The sequence below is a fragment of the Tachyglossus aculeatus genome, chromosome 11 (assembly GCF_015852505.1).
Source record: "Tachyglossus aculeatus isolate mTacAcu1 chromosome 11, mTacAcu1.pri, whole genome shotgun sequence".
NCBI lineage: Eukaryota > Metazoa > Chordata > Mammalia > Monotremata > Tachyglossidae > Tachyglossus > Tachyglossus aculeatus.
In genome coordinates this window covers 55031157-55052468 of record NC_052076.1, presented here as the reverse complement: position 1 = coordinate 55052468, position 21312 = coordinate 55031157, and the positions used below count along the sequence as shown (strand labels likewise).

General features: G+C 44.7%; 1 protein-coding gene across 10 annotated transcripts in view; it reads right to left on the bottom strand.

The window, feature by feature from the left end:
* CNOT1 (CCR4-NOT transcription complex subunit 1) overlaps positions 1-17649 on the bottom strand; it is an 86783-nt gene extending 69134 nt beyond the window's left edge. For all 10 annotated transcript variants that reach the window (XM_038753373.1, XM_038753377.1, XM_038753375.1 and 7 more), the window contains exons 1-2: positions 17601-17649; positions 5903-6179 (exon numbers count right to left, since the gene is read on the bottom strand). In XM_038753373.1, the coding sequence (XP_038609301.1) occupies positions 5903-6004 (102 nt within the window). In that variant the 5' untranslated portion in view covers positions 6005-6179; positions 17601-17649. The remainder of the gene's footprint in view (positions 1-5902; positions 6180-17600) is intronic.
* Positions 17650-21312: the final 3663 nt, after the last annotated feature.

Below are 21312 nucleotides of genomic sequence, written 5' to 3'. Positions count from 1 at the left end.
CTTCCATTCTTTCTTTACCTTATTAACCTTTTAAAATATGCCACACCTGGATGAGTAAAGAGTAATAACAACAACTGTGGTGTTTCTCAAGTGCTGGGGAGGATACAAGTAAATTGGGTTCGACACAACTCCTGTCCCACATGGGGCTCACTGTCTCAATCCCCGTTTTACAGATGAGGGAACTGAGGCCCCGAGAAGTGAAGTGACTTGCCCCTGGTCACACAGCAGACAAATAGCAGAGTCAGGATTAGAACCCACAACCTTCTAACTCCCGGGCCCATTGCCATGCTGCTAAATAAAATAGATAGGAAAATAAACTAGTAGAAACATGGGTGCTTAAGTAATCAGAAGGCTTGAGAAGTAGCATGGTGTAGTGGAAGAAACCCAGGTCTGAGTCACAGGATCTGGGTTCTAATCCCTGCTCTGCCACTGCTTCCTGTATGAAACTGGGCATGTCACAACTTCCTCAATTTCCTAATCTGGAAAATAGGGACTAAATACCTGTTCTCCTGCTTTGTTGAGTATCATGCGGGCAGCACAGCTCAGTGAAAAGAGTCCGGGCTTTGGAGTCAGAGGTCATGGGTTCAAATCCCCGCTCCGCCAACTGTCAGGTGTGTGACTTTAGGCAAGTCACTTAACTTCTCTGTGCCTCAGTTACCTCATCTGTAAAATGTGGATTAAGACTGTGCGCCCCCCATGGGACAACCTGATCACCTTGTAACCTCCCCAGCGCTGAGTACAGTGTTTTGCACATAGTAAGCGCTTAATAAATGTTATCATCATCATTATTATTATTATTATTAATAGCCTTACTTATGCCAGTGCTTGGCACATAGTTAGCACTTGAATACCATGACTTTTATTGAGCAAGTAGCTGCACCTCCGGGAACTTCTCACATTCTTCCCAGTCTTCAAGTGAAATTAGGAGTGAGAGGGCCTGTGACCTACATTTAAAGACTCCGATTCCACCATTTCTCCCATCTATTTGCAGCAAGCAGTAATAATGATAATGATGGTATTGGTTAAGCGCTTCCTATGTGCCAAGCACTGGTCTAAGCGCTGGGGTAGATACAAGGTAATCAGGTTGTCCCACGTGGGGCTCCCACTCTTAATCCCATTTTACAGATGAGATAAATGAGGCACAGAGAAGTTAAGTGACTTGCCCGAAGTCACACAGCGGGTAAGTGGCAGAGTCGGGATTAGAACCCACGACCTCTGGCTCCCAAGCCCGGGCTCTTACCACTAAGCCGCGCTGACTGGAGTGGGGAGAGGCAGGAGGTTTATCCAAATTGGATAAACATGTACGTGATTGGGCTGTCTGGAGGTGGAGGCCTATTCAGTCATTTCGTCCCAGCTCTCCACACTCCTCCCTGCCCCTTTCCAGATCTCCTTTGCAGACTACGGCCCGCTGGACGTGCTGCCGAACCATGAGGTCCTCGCCCCCGGCTGCCTTCCCGCTGCTGCATGAAATTCCAAATGAATGCAAAATGATTTTCCTGAGAATTATTCAACCAAACCCCTGGTTTTGGTAGAAGTGAAAAGTAGGAGAACCAAAAGGATGCTCAGTCAAGATCCCTCTCTCAAATTGTTACAGCATCAAAGAGGAAGAATCAGACTGGATAATTCCCCTTGCCCTTCTCTGGTCAAGAAACGGTTGAATTTCTCATGTAACAGAACACAGTAAAGTGAGATTTGGACAGAAATACCATTCAGTTTTTCACCCACGGACTGGTTTCTGTCAGGTTCGACACATGGCAGGAACCAAGTTCTTTCTCCAAATTTCTTCCTCTATTCTTCACCAACTCGTAAAGTATGTAAAGTAGGGAGGCGCTAAAATGGCTGCACTGGGGGCCAACTCTACCAGCAAGTTACACCACAATCAGGAACACAGTGGGGAATGTGGGTGTAGTGCACTCCAGTAACTTCCTGATCCAGGGGAGGAAGTGGGATAGTTCTCACCTGTTTCTCAGCCTGGAGCTCAGAAGTCCCTTCTCAAGCAGCTATATCCATACTTTTGGGAAATGGCTGGGCACATGTGAGCCCAGTCCATCCTAAAAATGGTGCCAATGCATTAGAGGCATATGTAAGAGAAAGACTGCAGGTGGGCATACCTTCTCCGAGCACGTCTGGCTTTAAAGCACCACCAAATCAGTGCTCTACCTCCTGCATATCCATCCTCTTTTCCCACTACTTCCCAGCTTGCACTCTTCATTCCTTTCCAGGCAATCTGTTGTGTCTCATTCTCATCCTTCCCATCACCAACCCCTGGCTCACACTCCCCAGCCCTGCCTAAAACCCCCTCCTCCTTCCTATCCAATGGACCAATTGGATCCATTTGATTTATTTGATTATCCATTTGATTATGGATTTGAAAATCCATAAGATTTTCAAAGTCTTATTTAACATGGGCTGTGGATTTAAAGGCAGCTGCCCGAACATCTGAATTTATTTAGAATAATAACTTGTTGCTTTTTCACAAACGGGATCTATTCAATCCTTGGGTGATGTTGCTTAGGAAAATTAAATCCCACTGTTCACAAATATGCACAGGGAATTAGAGAATCTTGGGAACTTTGAGAAGCAACTCAGTCCAGCCCAATTATTCCAACCAAGGGATATTCACTAGAGATGAAAGCCAGGTTATAAATTTTCACAACTCGAAGGGTGGGTGATCCTGAAAAGCAAGTTGGCAAAAGGCTGCCAATAAATGTTTCTACATGACATTATTAAAATGGTAATTTGTTTTTTTGTTTTGTTAATTATACCTTTATTCCTGTAAGGGTGCTAAGGGCGACGCCTTAGGAGGTAGCATGGAATAATGGAAAAATAACCCTTACTAAAGTGGTGGGGAGGGGACTTCGGACAAAAAACTGACCTCCCTCCAGGCTTGCCTACTGGCATTTTTTTGAAAACTGACTTAAGGATTTTTAACCACAGCTTGTGAATATTTAATGCCTTTCCAATGCTACTCTGCCTCATCAATTCTTCTCAAAGCACCTAGTTTATCTTCATGTGTATCTGCTCTAAGTTATCTTTAATGTATTTAAGATGACAAAGAATCAGTCAATTGTTGGTTTCTAGGGCACCTGTTCCTTGGGTTGTCTAGAATTGCATTCTTTAATGACAGCTGGGGATAAATTCGATACCTTAAGAGTGTTTTTTTGACTTGTAAGCCAATAAATTTAGGGATTTTACTCTCAGCACACTTCTAGCAGGCAGACCTATTTGCTTGAAATGACCTTCTACAAAACTGGAACACTTGAATGCTCAGAGCACAAAAGCAAAAGGCAGACCTTTCAAGGAAAAGGTCCCCCACTAAATGCAACAATTGTTAAATGAAGTTATCACTTCTGCAGAAAAAAACATCGTTTCTCAATCTATTTCTAAATAAGCCAAAAACAGGAGCAAAGAAACTGACAGGAAGGAGAGAGGGAGAGAGAGATTTGAAAATGTTGGCCTCCCTCAAATCTACCTGCCTCGAAAAAAGGAGTGGAGAGACAATAGAGGAAATAAAAACTTGATTCTACAATGAATTATTTGCATACAGAATAACTGTGTGTCAATCTAAAATGACCTTAAGATGATAATTACAATCCTGAATTATTAAAAGTACAAGCAAGATGACTGACCAGATTTGATTAAAAGCTTTTGGACAGATGACTTAAATTGCTGCTCAGTGGTGGGGCCTTTAAATAAAACCACATTAAATCATATCTTTATATAATATAAATTATTTCATCATATTAATGTCTGCCTCCCCCTCTAGACTGTAAACTCACTATGGGCAGGAAATGTAATTCCCTGCTAATTCTGCTGTACTGTACTTTCCCAAGTGCTTTGTACAGTGCTCTGCACATAAGCACTCAAATAGCATTAATATAGAAAAATTTGTGATCTTATTTATTACATGATAATGTTATAGATTTCTGGGGTAGATTTGTAGGACTTTACCAGATTCCCAACCTCTAAAATTTAGAATAAATAGTTACCATGGCTTATTCAAGTTGATCATTTCTTTGATGCGTCAATATCTCTAAACAGACTCAAGATACTTTTGCAATGTGATATTTAAGAGGCATGGCATGGTCTTAATGCATTCTCCCTTTAGATCGTTGGAAGAAGGGAATTATTTTAATGGTATTTGTTTAGCACTTACTGTACACTTAGCACTGTACTATGCGCTGGGGTAGATACAAGCTAATCAGGTTGGACAGTCCACATGCGGCTCACAATGTTAATTCCCATTTTACAGATGAATTAACTGAGGCACAGAGAAGTGAAGTAACTTGCTGATGGTCACACAGCAAACACGTGGAGGAGCCAAGTCTAGAATCCAGGTTCTCTGACTCCCAGGCTGGTACTTAAACCACTAGCCTACGCTGCCCGAGGTCTCACTCACGGCAACTAAGTGGCAGAGCCGCGACTGGAACCCGGATCCTTCCACTAGGCCACACTGCTTCTCCACGAGTCTGGAGTTTCCAGAGTTAACTGGCATCTCTGTTCAGTTTTTAATCTCTTGGGCCGGTGTCATCTTTCTATTCTCGCCAATACAACTCAAGCCAAACTGTGGGTATTGTAAGTTTTTTATTAACCAGAGTCTCACCCACTAAAGGAAAATGCCTTAGTATTCCTTTTTTTGCAACAGGTGGCTATGATATCGGGCAAGCTTGGCCATCTGCATCATCTGCACACCAGATTAATTAGGTTTTAACAAGATTAGAAAAAAAAAAAATACCCCAAGAGTTGATTTCCAAAATGTCTCACTTCAAAGTCCCTTACCCTCACTGGCCCAACTTTTTTAGTTTAATATGTTAAACCATCCCAACAAGCTCAGCAGCTGCTTTAGCACCCCAATCAGGAATAGTGGAAGACAAGGTGTCCCTTCATTGCGTGGTGCAGGGTCACTCAGGTCCCACTGCAACTCCCCCAAAGCGACATTAGGGTAGGCGCCGTGGCTACCCAAGCGCTTAATACAATGCTCTGCACAGAGTAAGCGCTCAATAAATAACGCCTGAACGAATGAATGGCTAGCCAAGTCCTAATAAAAGAGGAGAGTGTCCACAGGTCCCGTGGGTACTTCTCTACCCTCTAATCTGGGCTAAACTAGCCCGATATTCGTACCAAATCTACCAGGTCCTCTCGGCTTCCTTCCCGATGGGTTTCTACAAAGTCTCTTTAGCCTAAACATTCAAAAGGAGAACTGTTTTGAATATAAACTTAAGTCAATCCAAGTGATCTAAATATAATTTACTTAGTAATTAGATACCTCAATCTTTACAATGGAGACTAATCCAGTTAGATAGCTACACATTTTTATTATTCCTCTTGTTGTTTGGCTGGAGACACCTTTGTTACTTCTACTGCTTAGCTGGAGACCTCCCCAAACAAACAAAACCAAGTCCAGATGAGAAGAACAGATACAATTCTATTCTAAAGGATTCTTTAATTAAGGCTTAACAACAACAACAACAAAAACCCACTATTCAAGGAATTACATAAGCAAAACCCAACAGGATAGAAACTAAGATTATTTATGCTTAAATACTAGGATAATAACCAGCTAAATATTACTTTAGGTAATTACTTGAACATCTTGAAGGATCTCCAGGCAGGGCAATTAATAATTAGGAAAAAAAAAATCAGAATTAGAAATAAACTAGAAAAAGGTTAGCAGGCCTGTTCACACAAAAGGAGAAAAGGACAGCAGAGACAGGTGCCCAGGTTGCTTCTGGTGGGCACACAGCTAAAACCACCCAAAATTAAGATTCTCTGAAACAATAAATAGGCAGCGGCTGTCCTCTTTCGGATAAGGCAAACCATCACACCAAGGAGCTTCCAAACACCACTTAAAGTTATTTGTTTCGCTTTTAATAGAAATACTTTCTTCTGCCAGTTTACTTACATGCTGTATTTCCTGCTGGCTGGCTCGGTAGTTTTTCTTGGTTAAATTGTCCACCAGGTAGCTGATTTGAGACAAGGCCAGCGAGAGCGAGTCAAGATTCATTGCTGGTTGGGGCGGAAGCAGGCGGCCGAGCCCGGCGCAAAATCACCATTATTCCCCTTTAGTCACCTCAGAGACAGGCTAATTCTTTTTTGTTTCAAGGTAGCGTTTAACTGGTTTTCTGTGCCGTTTCTTCAGCTCTTTTCCAGGGGTCCTTTTACCTTCTGAAACATGGCACCTGAAAAAGGAATCCTGAATTACAAGGTGGTCTCTGTGACATGGAAAGTCTCTTTGAAAATTACTTTGCTGATCTTCCTTCCTAGTTTATTATTCCTGTGAGGCATTTCTAGTGCTGATTTTGGTTCAACCAAAATCTTTATTAAACATACACATAAGTAAGGCAAAGGTGCACAATGGAGGCGGCACAGGATTTGACATCATGAACCAATGACAAGAGAATTGGTACTTCAAATTAGTGGAGGCCTGAACTGTTGAACTGTCAATGCCAGATCCATACACACTTGGGGACCAAACGGACAGGACTCCTACACGGCCGGCGAGACGAGATGGTTTAGAATAGTGACTTTCAAAGGCTTCATACACTTCATTTTACCATGTTTCTCCAGTAAGGATTCCTGCCTTAGGATGATTAATAGAATCATCATACCGCTATGAAGCAGTTAATAGGTTCCTCAACTGAGTTCCATTTCAAACGGAGAGATATGATGATATTCCTCATTTCCTTAATCTCTAAAGAATAAGGCTGATTGCGTTCTCAGATAAGGACAAAAGTGTTTGGGGTGGGTCCTTTTTAAAAGTTATTTGCAAGCCTGGCTTAAATACAGGGTAGGACTGAATTTTACATTCCTTCTTACATTCACTCAATCGTATTTATTGAGCGCTTACTGTGGGCACTGCACTGTACTAAGCGCTTGGGAAGTACAAGTTGGCAACATATAGAGACGGTCCCTACCCAACAGCGGGCTCACAGTCTAGAAGACTGGTTACATGGTTGGAATTGTTCAAGTGAGAATTTAGCAAGAAGGGACTGAAGAAGTGACACAGCTACAGTGATGAAATATTAATCCATTTAATTCTTGCCACATGCTAGGCCCCCCAAAAAATTATGTAAAGCAAAATGGGCTTATGTTTAAATTCACCAGGTAGAACTGCCATGGGGAAAGTCTGATTTCTTGGAAATTAAATAGAGGGGAAAAATCACGGGAGGCACACAGAATTTAAATGGAAAGCTGGAGTTCAATTTCAGTGCAGTATTTTTTGTAATGCTAATATATTCAGATAATGAACTCCCAAGTCTATTCAGGTGGCATGAACCCCCAAACTAAGCAGTGGGACATCTTATTTGCATAAACTAAGATCAGATTTATTCCTAAACTGTTAGATACGGCGCCTCTGATCAAAATGTGCACTGGTGACTGTTGAACACGCATTTCATTCATTCATTCATTCAATCATTCCATTAGCAGGCCATGTTTTATTACAGTACAGCTAGAAGTTGCATTTAAGAACTCTGCAACCTATCCTTCAAAGCCTGAAAAGCAATATATAGCCTTCCCTTCATCGGTACAGATAGAACGAAGCCCAGGTGACCTCTCCTCGAAACGTAAGGCTAATTTTGAAACTAAAGAGATTAAGAATTCTCATTTAAATATGGTGATACCCTTCATTACTTGCTAAATTTTGTTGTGGGATTACACTCCGTTATAATTCTAACAGCATGATGATCTCTTCGGGGAAAGTTATCACAGCTAATTCTCACCTGTGTTTCTTTTCCCCTGTGCTTAGTACAGGGCTCTGCACATAGTGTTTAAATACTGTTACTCTGCCAGTCTAGTAATAATGAGTAAATCTGGGCACTTCAAAATTGTTGATCTCAAGTCTCAGCTCTCAAAAATGTGCATAGCTACCTAGTGCCCAATTTCTGAATCAAAAATGTAGTGCAGCCTAAAAAGCAGGTAGGACTGATAGCTGTTCTAGTGGCCCGTTGAGTCAAAATGTCTCATCTTACAGAATCGTTCAACAAAGCATAGGTCTAGGGACCACGAGTCCTGGGGTCTAATTCCAGTTCTGCCATTACTCAGATATAAGACTTGGGCAAGTCACAACCTCTCTGTACATCAGTTTCCTCATTTGCAGAATGGGGATAAAATATGGGATCCCTCTACCTCTTCTCAGACTGCAAGCTCTGTTTAGGACAGGGACTATGTTTGAGCTGTTTTGTACTACCCCCAGTTGTGAGCAGGGAGAACAATAAATAGCATAATTCTAGCTGCAGGACAGATATTCCACTTTAACTTCCTCCCAAGTCCCAGTTTTTGTCCTGTCTTGTGCTGTCGAGTTGTCTCTGACCCATAGCGACGCCATGGACACATCTCTCCCAGAACGCCCCACCTCCATCTGCAATCATTCTGGCAGTGGATCCACAGTTTTCTTGGTAACAATACAGAAGTGGTTTACCATTGCCGCCTTCCGCACAGTAACCTTAAGTCCCCGCCCATGTCACTACTGCCCAGCACAGGTGAGTTTTGACTTTTAGCCAGGATGCCTTCCACTTGCTAGCCACTGCCCAAGCTAGGAATGAAATGGGTATGCCTCTGCTTGACTCTCCCTCCCTCAGTCGAGACTGGAAAAGTACAGGAAACAGTTTTTAGGCACTCAAATTTGCGCACATCATTCGAGTTATCTTCATCATCAATCGCATCTGAGTGTTTACTATGTGCAAGGCACTGTACTAACCACTTGGACTACAATACAGAGTTGGCAGAGATGTTCCCTGCTCACAATGAGCTTACCGTCTTCAGAATACTCAATTGCTTAGGTAACAGTCACTGATGACAGAAAGCACAGTAGCTACATCTGCAAGCACTAAAGTAGCAGTAATATTTATCACCCACTTTGGTGCATCGCATTAATAATAATATTAATGTGGTATTTGTTAAGCCCTTACTATGTGCTGGGCACTACAGTAAGCACTGGGCTGGTTGAAAGGTAATCGGGTTGGACACAGTCCCCATACCCATCGGGCTCCTAGTTTCAATCCCCACTTAACAGATGAGGAAACTGGTACAGGGAAGCCACGTGACTTGCCCATGGTCACAGAGAAGAAGAGAGTAGGAGTCAATCAATCAATCGTATTTATTAAGCGCTTACTGTATGCAGAGTACTGCACTAAGCACTTACTAAGTAGGAATTAGAACCCAAGTCTTTTCGACTCCCAAGCCTGTACTCTTCACAACTAGGCCATGCTGCTGCTCATTATACTAAGCACTTGAAAAGTACAGAAGTGACAAATTCTCAGCCCAAAACGAGCTCACACCCTTAATGGACTAGACAGTCTCTCCAACCTGAGGCAGGAGAGTATCTGCCTGTCCAGTCTTAAAGAGAAAGGTTAAAAGCCTTTTAAAACCAAACATACCAAAGGCATAGGTCTTATCCTACCGGAGAATGTGCACATTTGCCTTTTAGCAATTGTGTCCTTTAATTTTTGCAGTTATTTCACTGAAGTGGCAGAATCCTTCCACAGGTTCCCTTGGCAAGAGACTAGGTCCACAATTGATTTCAGCATCACGATATCATTTCTTTGGCCCTACTGAGGGTAGATGGAATCGCTCTTTTCAGTGTGTGGTTTCATTTCCTCCACTTCTCTTTCTCCTCCCATTCTCCCAAAAATGTTTGTTTTCATCCCATCTAAAATACATGTCTGCTTCCTTGGACATGCCCACTAAGTTAAAGAATTACATTTCTAAATTTTTTAGATGAGAACAGAATGATCCCAAGCCTCAGTAGGGCCAACATGCATGGCCAACTCAATAATGGTTTAGGAAATGAGTGAGGGTGCAGCAACTTCTGCTGCAGAGGTGATCCAGAGATTTTTGCTCTCAGCCACAGACTGCACCCACTATCCCTGCCAGATATTTGGCAACAGGTGCTACAAGCTACTTGAGGATGGGACAAGATGAGTTTGAAGGATTCAGAGCAGCCCGTTGACAAATCAAATAGATGCCCCCTGGCAAGGGATGTACCCTTCCCCATAACTCTAAAAAGCCTATGAAAGTAGACAAGCCAATATTGGCCTTTTGGTTGTGGAAAAAAACCATCAGCAACCGTAGTGTCTGTACAGTTTCTGTTTAGGAATGTACTAGGCTCCATTGATGAAGGGGCTAGAAAATGCGTTTGTGTGTACATTGTTCAGGAGGCTGTGTTTTCAACACTAGGAAGATGAAATCTTAACAGTACCATCAGCTTTGAAAACAATCAGATGGAGCGGTCCCCTAATCCCCTTCGAATGGATGTGTGGAAAGTGTCCCCAAATGGTGCATGAATCAATCTGGATAGTAGAGGGGCCCTTAACTCCTCCAGTCACCTGGACTGCCATCTGCTCTTCCTACCTGAAGGGTTTCTGTGCTGTAATTGATCATTGAATCAGTGACTAAGTTGGATTACAAGGCAACAGACAATATTTCATGCTTAAGTAGCCCACATACCTTTCCCCTACAGAGGGCAGTTCTCCACCCCCAACAAGTTACCGTGAAACATCTTCAAAAACGTACCTATACTGGTTTAGCACCAAAGAATATGCAGGAGATGAAGGTGCAGAAGGCTAAATTAAAACTGCTTTAAGTAAAAGCCTGCCAACTAAAAATCAAATCCTGAAAAAAAACTGTTGATTTGTGTCTAAGAGTTTGAGGGGAAGTCCCAAGACGCTTCAAAACTGGCCAACACATTACGGCCGCGGGATGCGTGCCCAAGACCACCCATAATATAATCCAGGGATCTTGATTTACGACGGGGCGAAAACTTTTGTGCATTTCTCAAGTACTACATCTAAACTCCTGGAGGAAAGAGCACATCTAACAAAATACCATGGACACCATGAAGCACAACTAAATATACCTTTCAAAACAACGTAAGGAAAAAAAGACCAACATCAACCAGAGGTTTTAAGAAGTAGGACGCTGTGCACCACCAAAGTTAGGGGGCCGATTCCAGCATAAATGGTAAGATATTACGAGTCTGGCTCTTTAAGTAACTTGCTCTAAAACTAATCCTTACAGGTCTGTTTCCTTACCTGTAAAATACAGATGATTAAACAATGTTTAAACAGCCTAAACAGAATATTTTGAACCTAAAAAATACACTAGTTTGCCCATCTATAGCATCTATAGCATCTGAAGCCCGAAGGCGACAAATGGCTTTAAATATATTCAGAAATACAAAACTTCCTCTCAAGGCTTTCTCCTTTCTTGAAGTAGGACTGAGTCGGTGTGGCACAACCAGAGACCTCTTTTAGAGGTGGCTGTTTCCACTCTTTGTACATCATTTTCATCTGTCCACCCCATTAAACAGCAGTGATCTGTGTATCTTGCTTCTATGGTATTTTCAAGCACTTAGTGGAGTCAATAAATATCACTGATGATGATGATGAGACTAACCTGTGTTTCTGTAATACCTAATGGCACTTTGTATTAATACTCTAAACTGCTTGGAGATCTTCAGTCACCTCATCGCTATCACCCAATTAATATTTGCTAACGAAATACTGAGAAGCTAGAACACAGAGAGCTTAAGTGGCTTGTCCGGAGGCAAGTCAAAATAAAGCCAAAATTCTGCTCCAAAGTCCTCACCTACCATTCCAGTGGCCAAATATAGAGTCCGTACATTAAGATATATTGAAGGGATCCCATTTATGATCCTAGAGGGCAGCCACTGTGCTATTTAGTCTTACTTTGTTTTTCCACCTACAGTTGTATTTCTTGAAGTGTGTAGGAAGCTTTGTTTTTAACCTATCAGAAAAAGAAACCAGTCCAGTAGCATCAGCTTCCTTCAAGGCTTCATAAAAGTTGAAAAAAAGTATAGCATCACATACTCGATTCTAACTATGCCAATTACCATCATCAACTGAAAAACACCAAGTGTAACCCAGAGCAAAATACACAGATTTGAATTCCTAACTTTTGAACTTCTTCCATTTTGAAAAAACAAATATTTTGAGGTTGGTCCTACGATTTAACTAAGCATGTTTTGGTTAGTGTGGGGAAAACGCCACACTTTTGGAGATCATGGAATTAACAATTTTTTAGAGAGAATTTCTCCATTACTAAGAAGTCAACAGTTTTGGTACAATTCCCTAAAATTAACAGGCTTTGGAACTTTATCCTATGCACTGTACTCTCCTAAGCACCTACAGTGCCTTCCAACCAGTAGGTACTCAATAAATACTACTGATTAAATTTAAAACCTGAGGAATGAGGGAAATAGCTTTTTTAAAAAGAAACTAATTCCTTTGTTTTTACCAACCTAGAGTTTTTGATTTTCTAAACTCGAGCGCTATGCTGCTGTTCCTACTTAACCCACAGGATCTTCAAACACAATTATGAAGTGCCCAATAGCCGTGGAACTATAAATATGGCAGATGAGACACAGCCCTTGCTAGCAGGGAGATGAAGCTACACTAAAAAATACTGTGTGGTCATGCAGATTTCTTAAAACTTCACAGCCATTGAAGCGTGTGAGAAGGGGCCTGGGTGCACTATGTGAGAGGAAATGCCATTTCAAATACACCTGAACAAGAACCGGGACTGACAAGAAAACTATTCCTGTGAGGGGAAATTTCCAGAGAATGTGACTGAACCCTCCCTCCCACCATCCAACCTATTTGGGGAGTAAAGCCACCCCTCCCCGTCTCACCATCTCCTTGCCGAAAAACAAGGAGGAGTTTATTATTTGCACTGGAGTAGGGCTTGTGATGTGGCTATTTTCAAAACATTTCAAGGTGCCTGAACCAAGTCGCTAAGCCCAGAGTGTAAGTAGCCTAGTCACCCTAGGCAATGTGAAGGGTCACGGTAAACTCTTCTTTAGGGTTAATCAATACAAGCTAAAACTCAATGCTGCACCTACGTCTCCTCACTTCAACTACAAGTTTTTCACACCACTCTATCTTTCCAAAGGTAAACATTCAATTACATTTTCTTCCAAGTAGTTAACTGTTGAACAGCATCCTCACCAAAAAAAAAAAAAATGCTTTAAAGTGAAGCACGGTGGATAAGAATTGGTAATTAGAGAATAATACAGGTTTCACCTATGATTTGGACACTGCAGGGATTTTAATAGTACAACGAAACCATTCGACAGAAATTAGCTTGTGGCAATCGTACTTCGTATTTCATGGCAAGTGTCTGATGCATGCCCAAAAGGGTTTACCAAGAGCCAAGTTTATTCACTAAGTTTTTTCCTCTACTTATGTCCAACCCACACTCAACTCACACCCCCCTGACAAACTACTACATGATTCCAAAATAAATAAAGGTCAACAGGTTCACAGACTAGTCAGATTCACATCAGAACATCGTTTCAAAAACAATGTCTTTCAGTGATCTTGTTTCACCAATTTGTGTTTTCCACAAAATATTGGCCCAAGTGTATGAGTGCAAAAAATAAAAAAGTAACTATGAACCAGAGTATTTGAAGGGAAAAGCTTAGAATAAAACTTTACAAGTTGTTTCAGGAAAGAAGAGAGAGTAGATTCAAGACAACCAAGGCAAAAATAACCACCCCAAGTTTTCTACACCAGCTGTGATTGATGCAAGGCTCAGTGGGATGCCATTTTAAAGTTTCCCAGCAGGAAGTTCAGCTCAGCCTAAGGACTTAGCTAGGGGTAAGGAATGTAGTATAAATCCAAAATTTATAACTTAGTCAACACTATGATTCAATTAAATACCATTTATCAAATTTACATAAATTCCACCCAGGTGCACTAGTCCCTTAGAAATGATGAGCTAAATTAGTGAAGCATGGGTTCAAAATGGCAACCTATCATTTTTATTATCTCTTAAGGAGAACTGCAACGTTTTACTAAAAAGCTAGTGTATAAAAACAGAAAGCAGAAGACTGTTTTAAAACCTAGTCCCACACTGTGTACACCTATTTCTCTAGGAGAGTATCGCAGTGATTGTTTCTTGGGTTTTTTTTTTTTTGCAAGTTTGTGGAGGCAGGGCTGCTGTGGGTTTCCCTAATTAACCCGCTTCAACGCAGGTAATCTAAAAAGAACTTTTCAAGACCAAAAAATAGAATACGCTCTCCCCTTTGTGAACTTCAGCTCTCTTGGAACGAGTTATTTTCACTTCAGGACCAAAGTCTGTGAGCGGTTCTACAGAACCACAAGAACTTCGGGGTAAGTTTGGGCATCACATTTTCCCGGACCCGGTGACAGTCCCGATTCGCAACTACCAGATGCCTCCGTCTCATTCGTTTGCAGAAAAACAAGAGCGAATTTCAGACTCCTGCAATGTGGTGCCTCCTCTAAAACGAGCCCTCTCCCGCTGCTAACCCACGGATGACTTCATTTACTACTAGTTCCAGGGGAAGGAGGGATTCCTGTCCTTATATGAGGCAGAAAAAGGGAAGGGAACCGAACACGGGTCACTTACCTTCTGGCTGTGTCGTCCTTTCCAAGCGCTTAGGACAGTGCTCTGCACCTTCTGAGCGCTCGATAAATACGACTGTGTGCATGAAGTTGGGCCAGATAGCCCCGAGGGTCACACGTAACCCTTTGAAAGGACGGAAGGGGACATAACGCACGCCTTTCGCTTGCCAAACTTGACTTGACACTTGACAAGTCAAAAAAAAGAAAGATTTTATAAGAGTAAAAGCAAAATCGGAAGGGGAGGAAGGAGTCGCTGGCTTGGGCTTCGCTTTGGGGGACTTGGAATCGAGGAGAAGGCCCGGCTGAGTTTGGTTTTGGCCAAAGTTACGCCTCTGGAGAGGAGAAGGATGGAGGAAGATGAGGAGGAGGATAATAATAATAATGATGGCATTTGTTAAGCGCTTACTATGTGCCAAGCACTATTCTAAGCGCTGGGGGACACACAAGGTAATCAGGTTGTCCCACGTGAGGTTCACAGTCTTCAACCCCACTTTCCACATGAGGGAACTGAGGCTCAGAGAATAATAATAATAATAGCATTTGCTAAGCGCTTACTTTGTGCCAAGCACTGTTGTAAGCACTGAGGTAGATACAAGGTGAGCAAGCTGTTTCATGTGGGGGCTCCCAGTCTTCATCCCCATTTTCCAGATGAGGGAACTGAGGCCCAGAGAAGTGAAGTGACTTGCCCTAAGTCACACAGCTGACAAGTGGCGGGGCCGGGATTAATCAGGTTGTCCCACGCGGGGCTCACGGTCTTCAACCCCATTTTCCAGATGAGGGAACTGAGGCTCAGAGAATAATAATAATGATGGCATTTGTTAAGCGCTTACTATGGGCCCAGCACTGTTCTAAGCGCTGGGGGGCAGCGGATACAAGTTCATCAGGTTGTCCCACACGGGGCTCCCAGTCTTCAGCCCCACTTTCCAGATGAGGGAACTGAGGCACAGAGAATAATGATAATAATAACAATAGCATTTGTTAAGCACTTACTATAGGCCAAGCACTGTCCTAAGCGCTGGGGGGATACAAGTTCATCAGGTTGTCCCACACGGGGCTCCCAGTCTTCAACCCCACTTTCCAGATGAGGGAACTGAGGCACAAGGAATAATAATAACAACAACAGCACATTAAGCGCTATGTGCCCAGCACTGTTCTAAGCGCTGGGGGGGGGGGGGGGATACAAGATCATCAGGTTGTCCCACGTGGGGCTCCCAGTCTTCAACCCCACTTTCCAGATGGGGGAACTGAGACTCCGAGAATAATAATAATAATAACAATGGTGTTTGTTAAGCGCTTACTATGTGCCCAGCACTGTTCTAAGCGCTGGGGGGGATACAAGGTGATCGGGTGGTCCTACACGGGGCTCCCAGTCTTCATCCCCATCTTCTAGACTAAACAAATCCCATCATCATCAAGTCACTTCACTTCTCTGGTCCTCAATTCCCTCCTCTGGAAGATGGGGATGAAAACTGGAAGCCCCACGTGGGCCCACCTGTTCACCTTGTCTCTCCCCCGGCGCTTAATACAGTGCTCTGCACACAGTCAGCGCTCGATAAATACAACTGGGTGAACGAATGAATCAACTGAACAGGAGGAGGCAACTGAGGCCCGGACTCGCCCAGTCGGCGAGTGGCGGGGGCTGGATTCGAACCCGGGCCCTTCCAAGAGGAGAATGAAGGAGGAAAAAAATAAATTTTCCAAGAGGAAAATGGGGGAGGAAAAAATAAATTTTCCAAGAGGAGAATGGGGGGGGGGGGGGGGTTAATTTTTGAAGAGAAGAATGCACCGTGGCTCAGTGGAAAGACCACGGGCTATGGAGTCAGAGGTCGTGGGTTCAAATCCTGACTCCGCCAATTGTCAGCTGTGTGACTTTGGGCAAGTCACTTAACTTCTCTGGGCCACAGTTACCTCATCTGTAAAATGGAGATTAAGACTGTGAGCCCCCCGGGGGACAACCTGATCTCCTTGTAACCTCCCCGGCGTTTAGAACAGTGCTTTGCACATAGTAAGCGCTTAGTAAAATGCCATTATTATTATTATTAGAATGGGGGAGGAAAGAATGAATTTTCCAAGAGGAGAATGGGGGAGGAAAAAATAAGTTTTTCCAAGATGAGAATGGGAGGGGGAGAATAACTTTCCCAAGAAGAGAATGGGGGGGGATAAGTTTTCCAAGAGGAGAATGGGGGGGGGGGGAATAAGTTTTCCAAGAGGACAATGGGGGGGGGGGGGGGGAGACAGTAAGTTTTCCAAGAGGAGAATGGGGGAGTAAAAAATATATTTTCCAAGAGGAGAATGGGGGGGGGGGGGGGAGTGCATTTTCGAAGAGGAGAATGGGTGAGGAAAAAAATAAATTTTCCGAGAGGAGAATGGGGGGGGGGGGATAAGTTTTCCAAGAGGAGAATAGGGGAGGAAAAAATAAATTTTCTAAGAGGAGAATGGGGGGGAAAAATAAGTTTTCCAAGGGGAGAATGGGGGGAGAGAATAAATTTTCCAAGAGGAGAATGGGGGGAGGGGGGGAGAATAAGTTTTCCAAGAGGAGAATGGGTGAGGAAAAAATACGTTTTCCAAGAGGAGAATGGGGGGGAGGAATAATTTTTCCAAGAGGCGAATGGGGGGGGGGGGGGGATAAGTTTTCCAAGACGAGACTGAGGGAGCAAAAAATACGTTTTCCAAGAGGAGAATGGGGGGGGACGGGGGACGACACATTTCCCAAGAGGAGAATGAGGGGTGGGGAGGGACTAAGTTTTCCAACAGGAGAATGGGGGAGGAAAAGATAAATTTTCCAAGAGGAGAATGGGGGGGGGGGGGACGACTAAATTTCCCCAAGAGGAGACTGGGGGAGGAAAACTGAATTTCCCAAGAGGAGAATGGGGGGGGGGGGGGTAAAAACGGGAAAGTGGTGACAGGCGGGAAAGGAGGGTAAAGTCGGAGTGAGGCGAGCGTCCCGTCGGGGGCGCGGGGCCTGAGCGAAGCGTTGTGCTGGCGGAAGGGGCGGGTGGGGGGGGCATTTTGTGGCCCCGTAAGTGCACAAAGGAGGAGCCCCCCCCTCCCTCCAGGCCCCTCAGCGCGGCGGCTCTCCCCCCCCCCCCCCCGCCCGGGGCCCACCGGGCGCCCGCCCCTCAGCCGGCCGTGCCCGCGGTGCCCGCGGTGCCCGCGGTGCCCGCGCCGCCCCGTCCGCCCGGTCCCCCGTGTCCGCCGCCTTCCCCTCCGCCTCACCTCAGCCGGCTCCGCTGGGCCCCGCTCGGGTCTCCCCCCGCCGGTCCCTCCACAAAATGGCGCCCGAGGTCGCGCGCTCCCGTCGCGGCCTCCCCCCCCCCCGCCTTCCCTCCTCCCTCCTCCCTCCCCGTCCCCGCTTCGCCATTCGCCGCCTCCCCCGGGCCAATCGCCGCGCCCCCCGCGCGGCCCGCCGGCCAATCACGGGGCGGCGCCCGCCGGCCGGGGCCAATCGCCGGGCGGCGGCCGCTCGGCCAATGGGGGCTCGGGTTCCGCGGGCCCCGGCCAATGGGCGCGGGCCGGGCCCCGGAGACGGGGGGACGGGGGTCCGCGCCTGCGCGGGCGGGCGGGAGCCAATGAGAGCGCCGCCTTGCCCGGGCGCGGGGTATCCGGGGCTGCCACCAATGGCAACGGCCCGTGCGCTTCGGTCCTACTTACTGAGCGCCTACTGCGCGCCGGGCACTGGACTGAGCGCTTGAGAAGGGCAACTCATTCATTCAGTCGTATTTATTGAGCGCTTACTGTGTGCAGAGCACTGGACTAAGCGCTTGGGAAGGACAACTCATTCATTCAATCGTATTTATTGAGCGCTTACTGTGCGCAGAGCACTGGGCTGAGCGCTTGGGAAAGACAACTCATTCATTCAATCGTATTTATTGAGCGCTTACTGTGCGCAGTGCACTGGACTAAGCGCTTGGGAAGGACAACTCATTCATTCGTTCATTCAATCGTATTTATTGAGCGCTTACTGTGCGCAGAGCACCGGACTAAGCGCTTGGGAAGTGCAAGTCATTCATTCAGTCACATTTATTGAGCACTTACTGTGCGCAGAGCACTGGACTAAGCGCTTGGGAAGGACAAGGCATTCATTCATTCAATCGCATTTATTGAGCACTTACTGTGTGCAAAGCACTGGACTAAGCGCTTGGGAAGGACAAGTCATTCATTTAATCGTATTTATTGAGCGCTTACTGTGCGCAGAGCGCCGTACTAAGCGCTTGGGAAGTGCAAGTCATTCATTCAGTCACATTTATTGAGCACTTACTGTGCGCAGAACACTGGACTAAGCGCTTGGGAAGGACAAGGCATTCATTCATTCAATCGCATTTATTGAGCACTTACTGTGTGCAAAGCACTGGACTAAGCGCTTGGGAAGGACAAGTCATTCATTTAATCGTATTTATTGAGCGCTTACTGTGCGCAGAGCACTGGACTAAGCGCTTGGGAAGGACAAGTCATTCATTCAATCGTATTTATTGAGTGCTTACTGTGCGCAGAACACTGGACTAAGCGCTTGGGAAGGGCAACTCATTCATTCATTCATTCAATCGTATTTATTGAGCGCTTACTGTGCGCAGAGCACTGGACTAAGCGCTTGGGAAGTGCAAGTCATTCATTCATTCATTCATCCATTCAATCGTATTGAGCGCTTACTGTGTGCAGAGCACTGGACTAAGCGCTTGGGAAGGACAAGTCATTCAATCATTCAATCGCATTTATTGAGCGTTTACTGTGCGCAGAGCACTGGACTAAGCGCTTGGGAAGGACAAGGCATTCATTCATTCATTCAACCGTATTGAGCGCTTACTGTGCGCAGAGCACTGGACTAAGCGCTTGGGAAGTGCAAGTCATTCATTCATTCATTCATTCAATCGTATTGAGCGCTTACTGTGTGCAGAGCACTGGACTAAGCGCTTGGGAAGGACAAGTCATTCATTCAATCGTATTTATTGAGTGCTTACTGTGCGCAGAGCACTGGACTAAGCGCTTGGGAAGGACACGTCGTTCATTCATTCAATCGCATTTATTGAGCACTTACTGGGCGCGGAGCACTGGACTAAGCGCTTATTGAGCGCTTACTGTGTGCAGAGCACTGGACTAAGCGCTTGGGAAGGACAAATCATTCAATCGTATTGAGCGCTTACTGTGTGCAGAGCACTGGACTAAGCGCTTGGGAAGGACAAGTCATTCATTCATTCAATCGTCTTTATTGAGCGCTTACTGTGCGCAGAGCACTGGACTAAGCGCTTGGGAAGGACAAGTCATTCATTCATTCAATCGTCTTTATTGAGCGCTTACTGTGCGCAGAGCACTGGACTAAGCGCTTGGGAAGTACAAGTCATTCATTCAATCGTATTTATTGAGCGCTTACTGTGCGCAGAGCACTATACTAAGCGCTTGGGAAGGACAAGTCATTCATTCATTCAATCGTATTTATTGAGCTCTTACTGTGCGCAGAGCACTGGACTAAGCGCTTGGGAAGGACAAGTCATTCATTCATTCATTCAATCGTGTTTATTGAGCGCTTACTGTGCTCAGAGCACTGGACTAAACGCTTGGGAAGGACAAGTCATTCATTCAATCGTATTTGTTGAGCACTTACTGTGCGCAGAGCACCGGACTAAGCGCTTGGGAAGGACAAGTCATTCATTCAATCGTATTTATTGAGTGCTTACTGTGTGCAAAGCACTGGACTAAGGGCTTGGGAAGGACAAGTCATTCATTCAATCGTATTTATTGAGCGCTTACTGTGTGCAGAGCACTGGACCAAGCGCTTGGGAAGGACAACTCATTCATTCAATCGTATTTATTGAGCGCTTACTGTGCGCAGAACACTGGACTAAGCGCTTGGGAAGGACAACTCATTCATTCATTCATTCAATCGTATTTATTGAGCGCTTACTGTGTGCAGAGCACTGGACTAAGCGCTTGGGAAGGACAAGTCATTCATTCATTCAATCGTCTATTGAGCGCTTACTGTGCGCAGAGCACTGGACTAAGCGCTTGGGGAGTACAAGTCATTCATTCAATCGTATTTAGTGAGCGCTTACTGTGTGCAGAGCACTGGAGTAAGCGCTTGGGAAGGTCAAGTCATTCATTCAATCGTATTTATTGAGCGCTTTCTGTGCGCGGAGCACTGGACTAAGCGCTTGGGAAGGACAAGGCATTCATTCATTCAGTCGCATTTATTGAGCGCTTACTGTGCGCAGAGCACTGGACTAAGCGCTTGGGAAGGGCAACTCATTCAATCGCATTTATTGAGCGCTTACTGTGTGCAGAGCACTGGACTAAGCGCTTGGGAAGGACAAGTTATTCATTCATTCAATCGCATTTATTGAGCACTTACTGTGCGCAGAACACTGGACTAAGCGCTTGGGAAGGGCAAGTCATTCATTCATTCAATCGCATTTATTGAGCACTTACTGTGCGCAGAGCACTGGACTAAGCGCTTGGGAAGGACAATTCATTCATTGAATCGTATTTATTGAGCACTGGACTAAGCGCTTGGGAAGGACAATTCATTCATTCAATCGTATTTATTGAGCGCTTACTGTGCGCAGAGCACTATACTAAGCGCTTGGGAAGGACAAGGCATTCATTCAATCCTATTTATTGAGCACTTACTGTGTGCAGAGCACTGGACTAAGCGCTTGGGAAGGACAAGTCATTCATTCATTCATTTAATCGTATGTATTGAGCACTTACTGTGCGCAGAGCACTGGACTAAGCGCTTGGGAAGGACAAGTCATTCATTCATTCAGTCGTGTTTATTGAGCGCTTACTGTGCGCAGAGCACTATACTAAGCGCTTGGGAAGTAAACAGGCATTGATAGCATCAATATAAATAGAGTTACAGATGTATACACATCATTAATATAAAGAAATAGAATTATAACTACGTACATATATACACAAGTATATAGAGAAGCAGCGT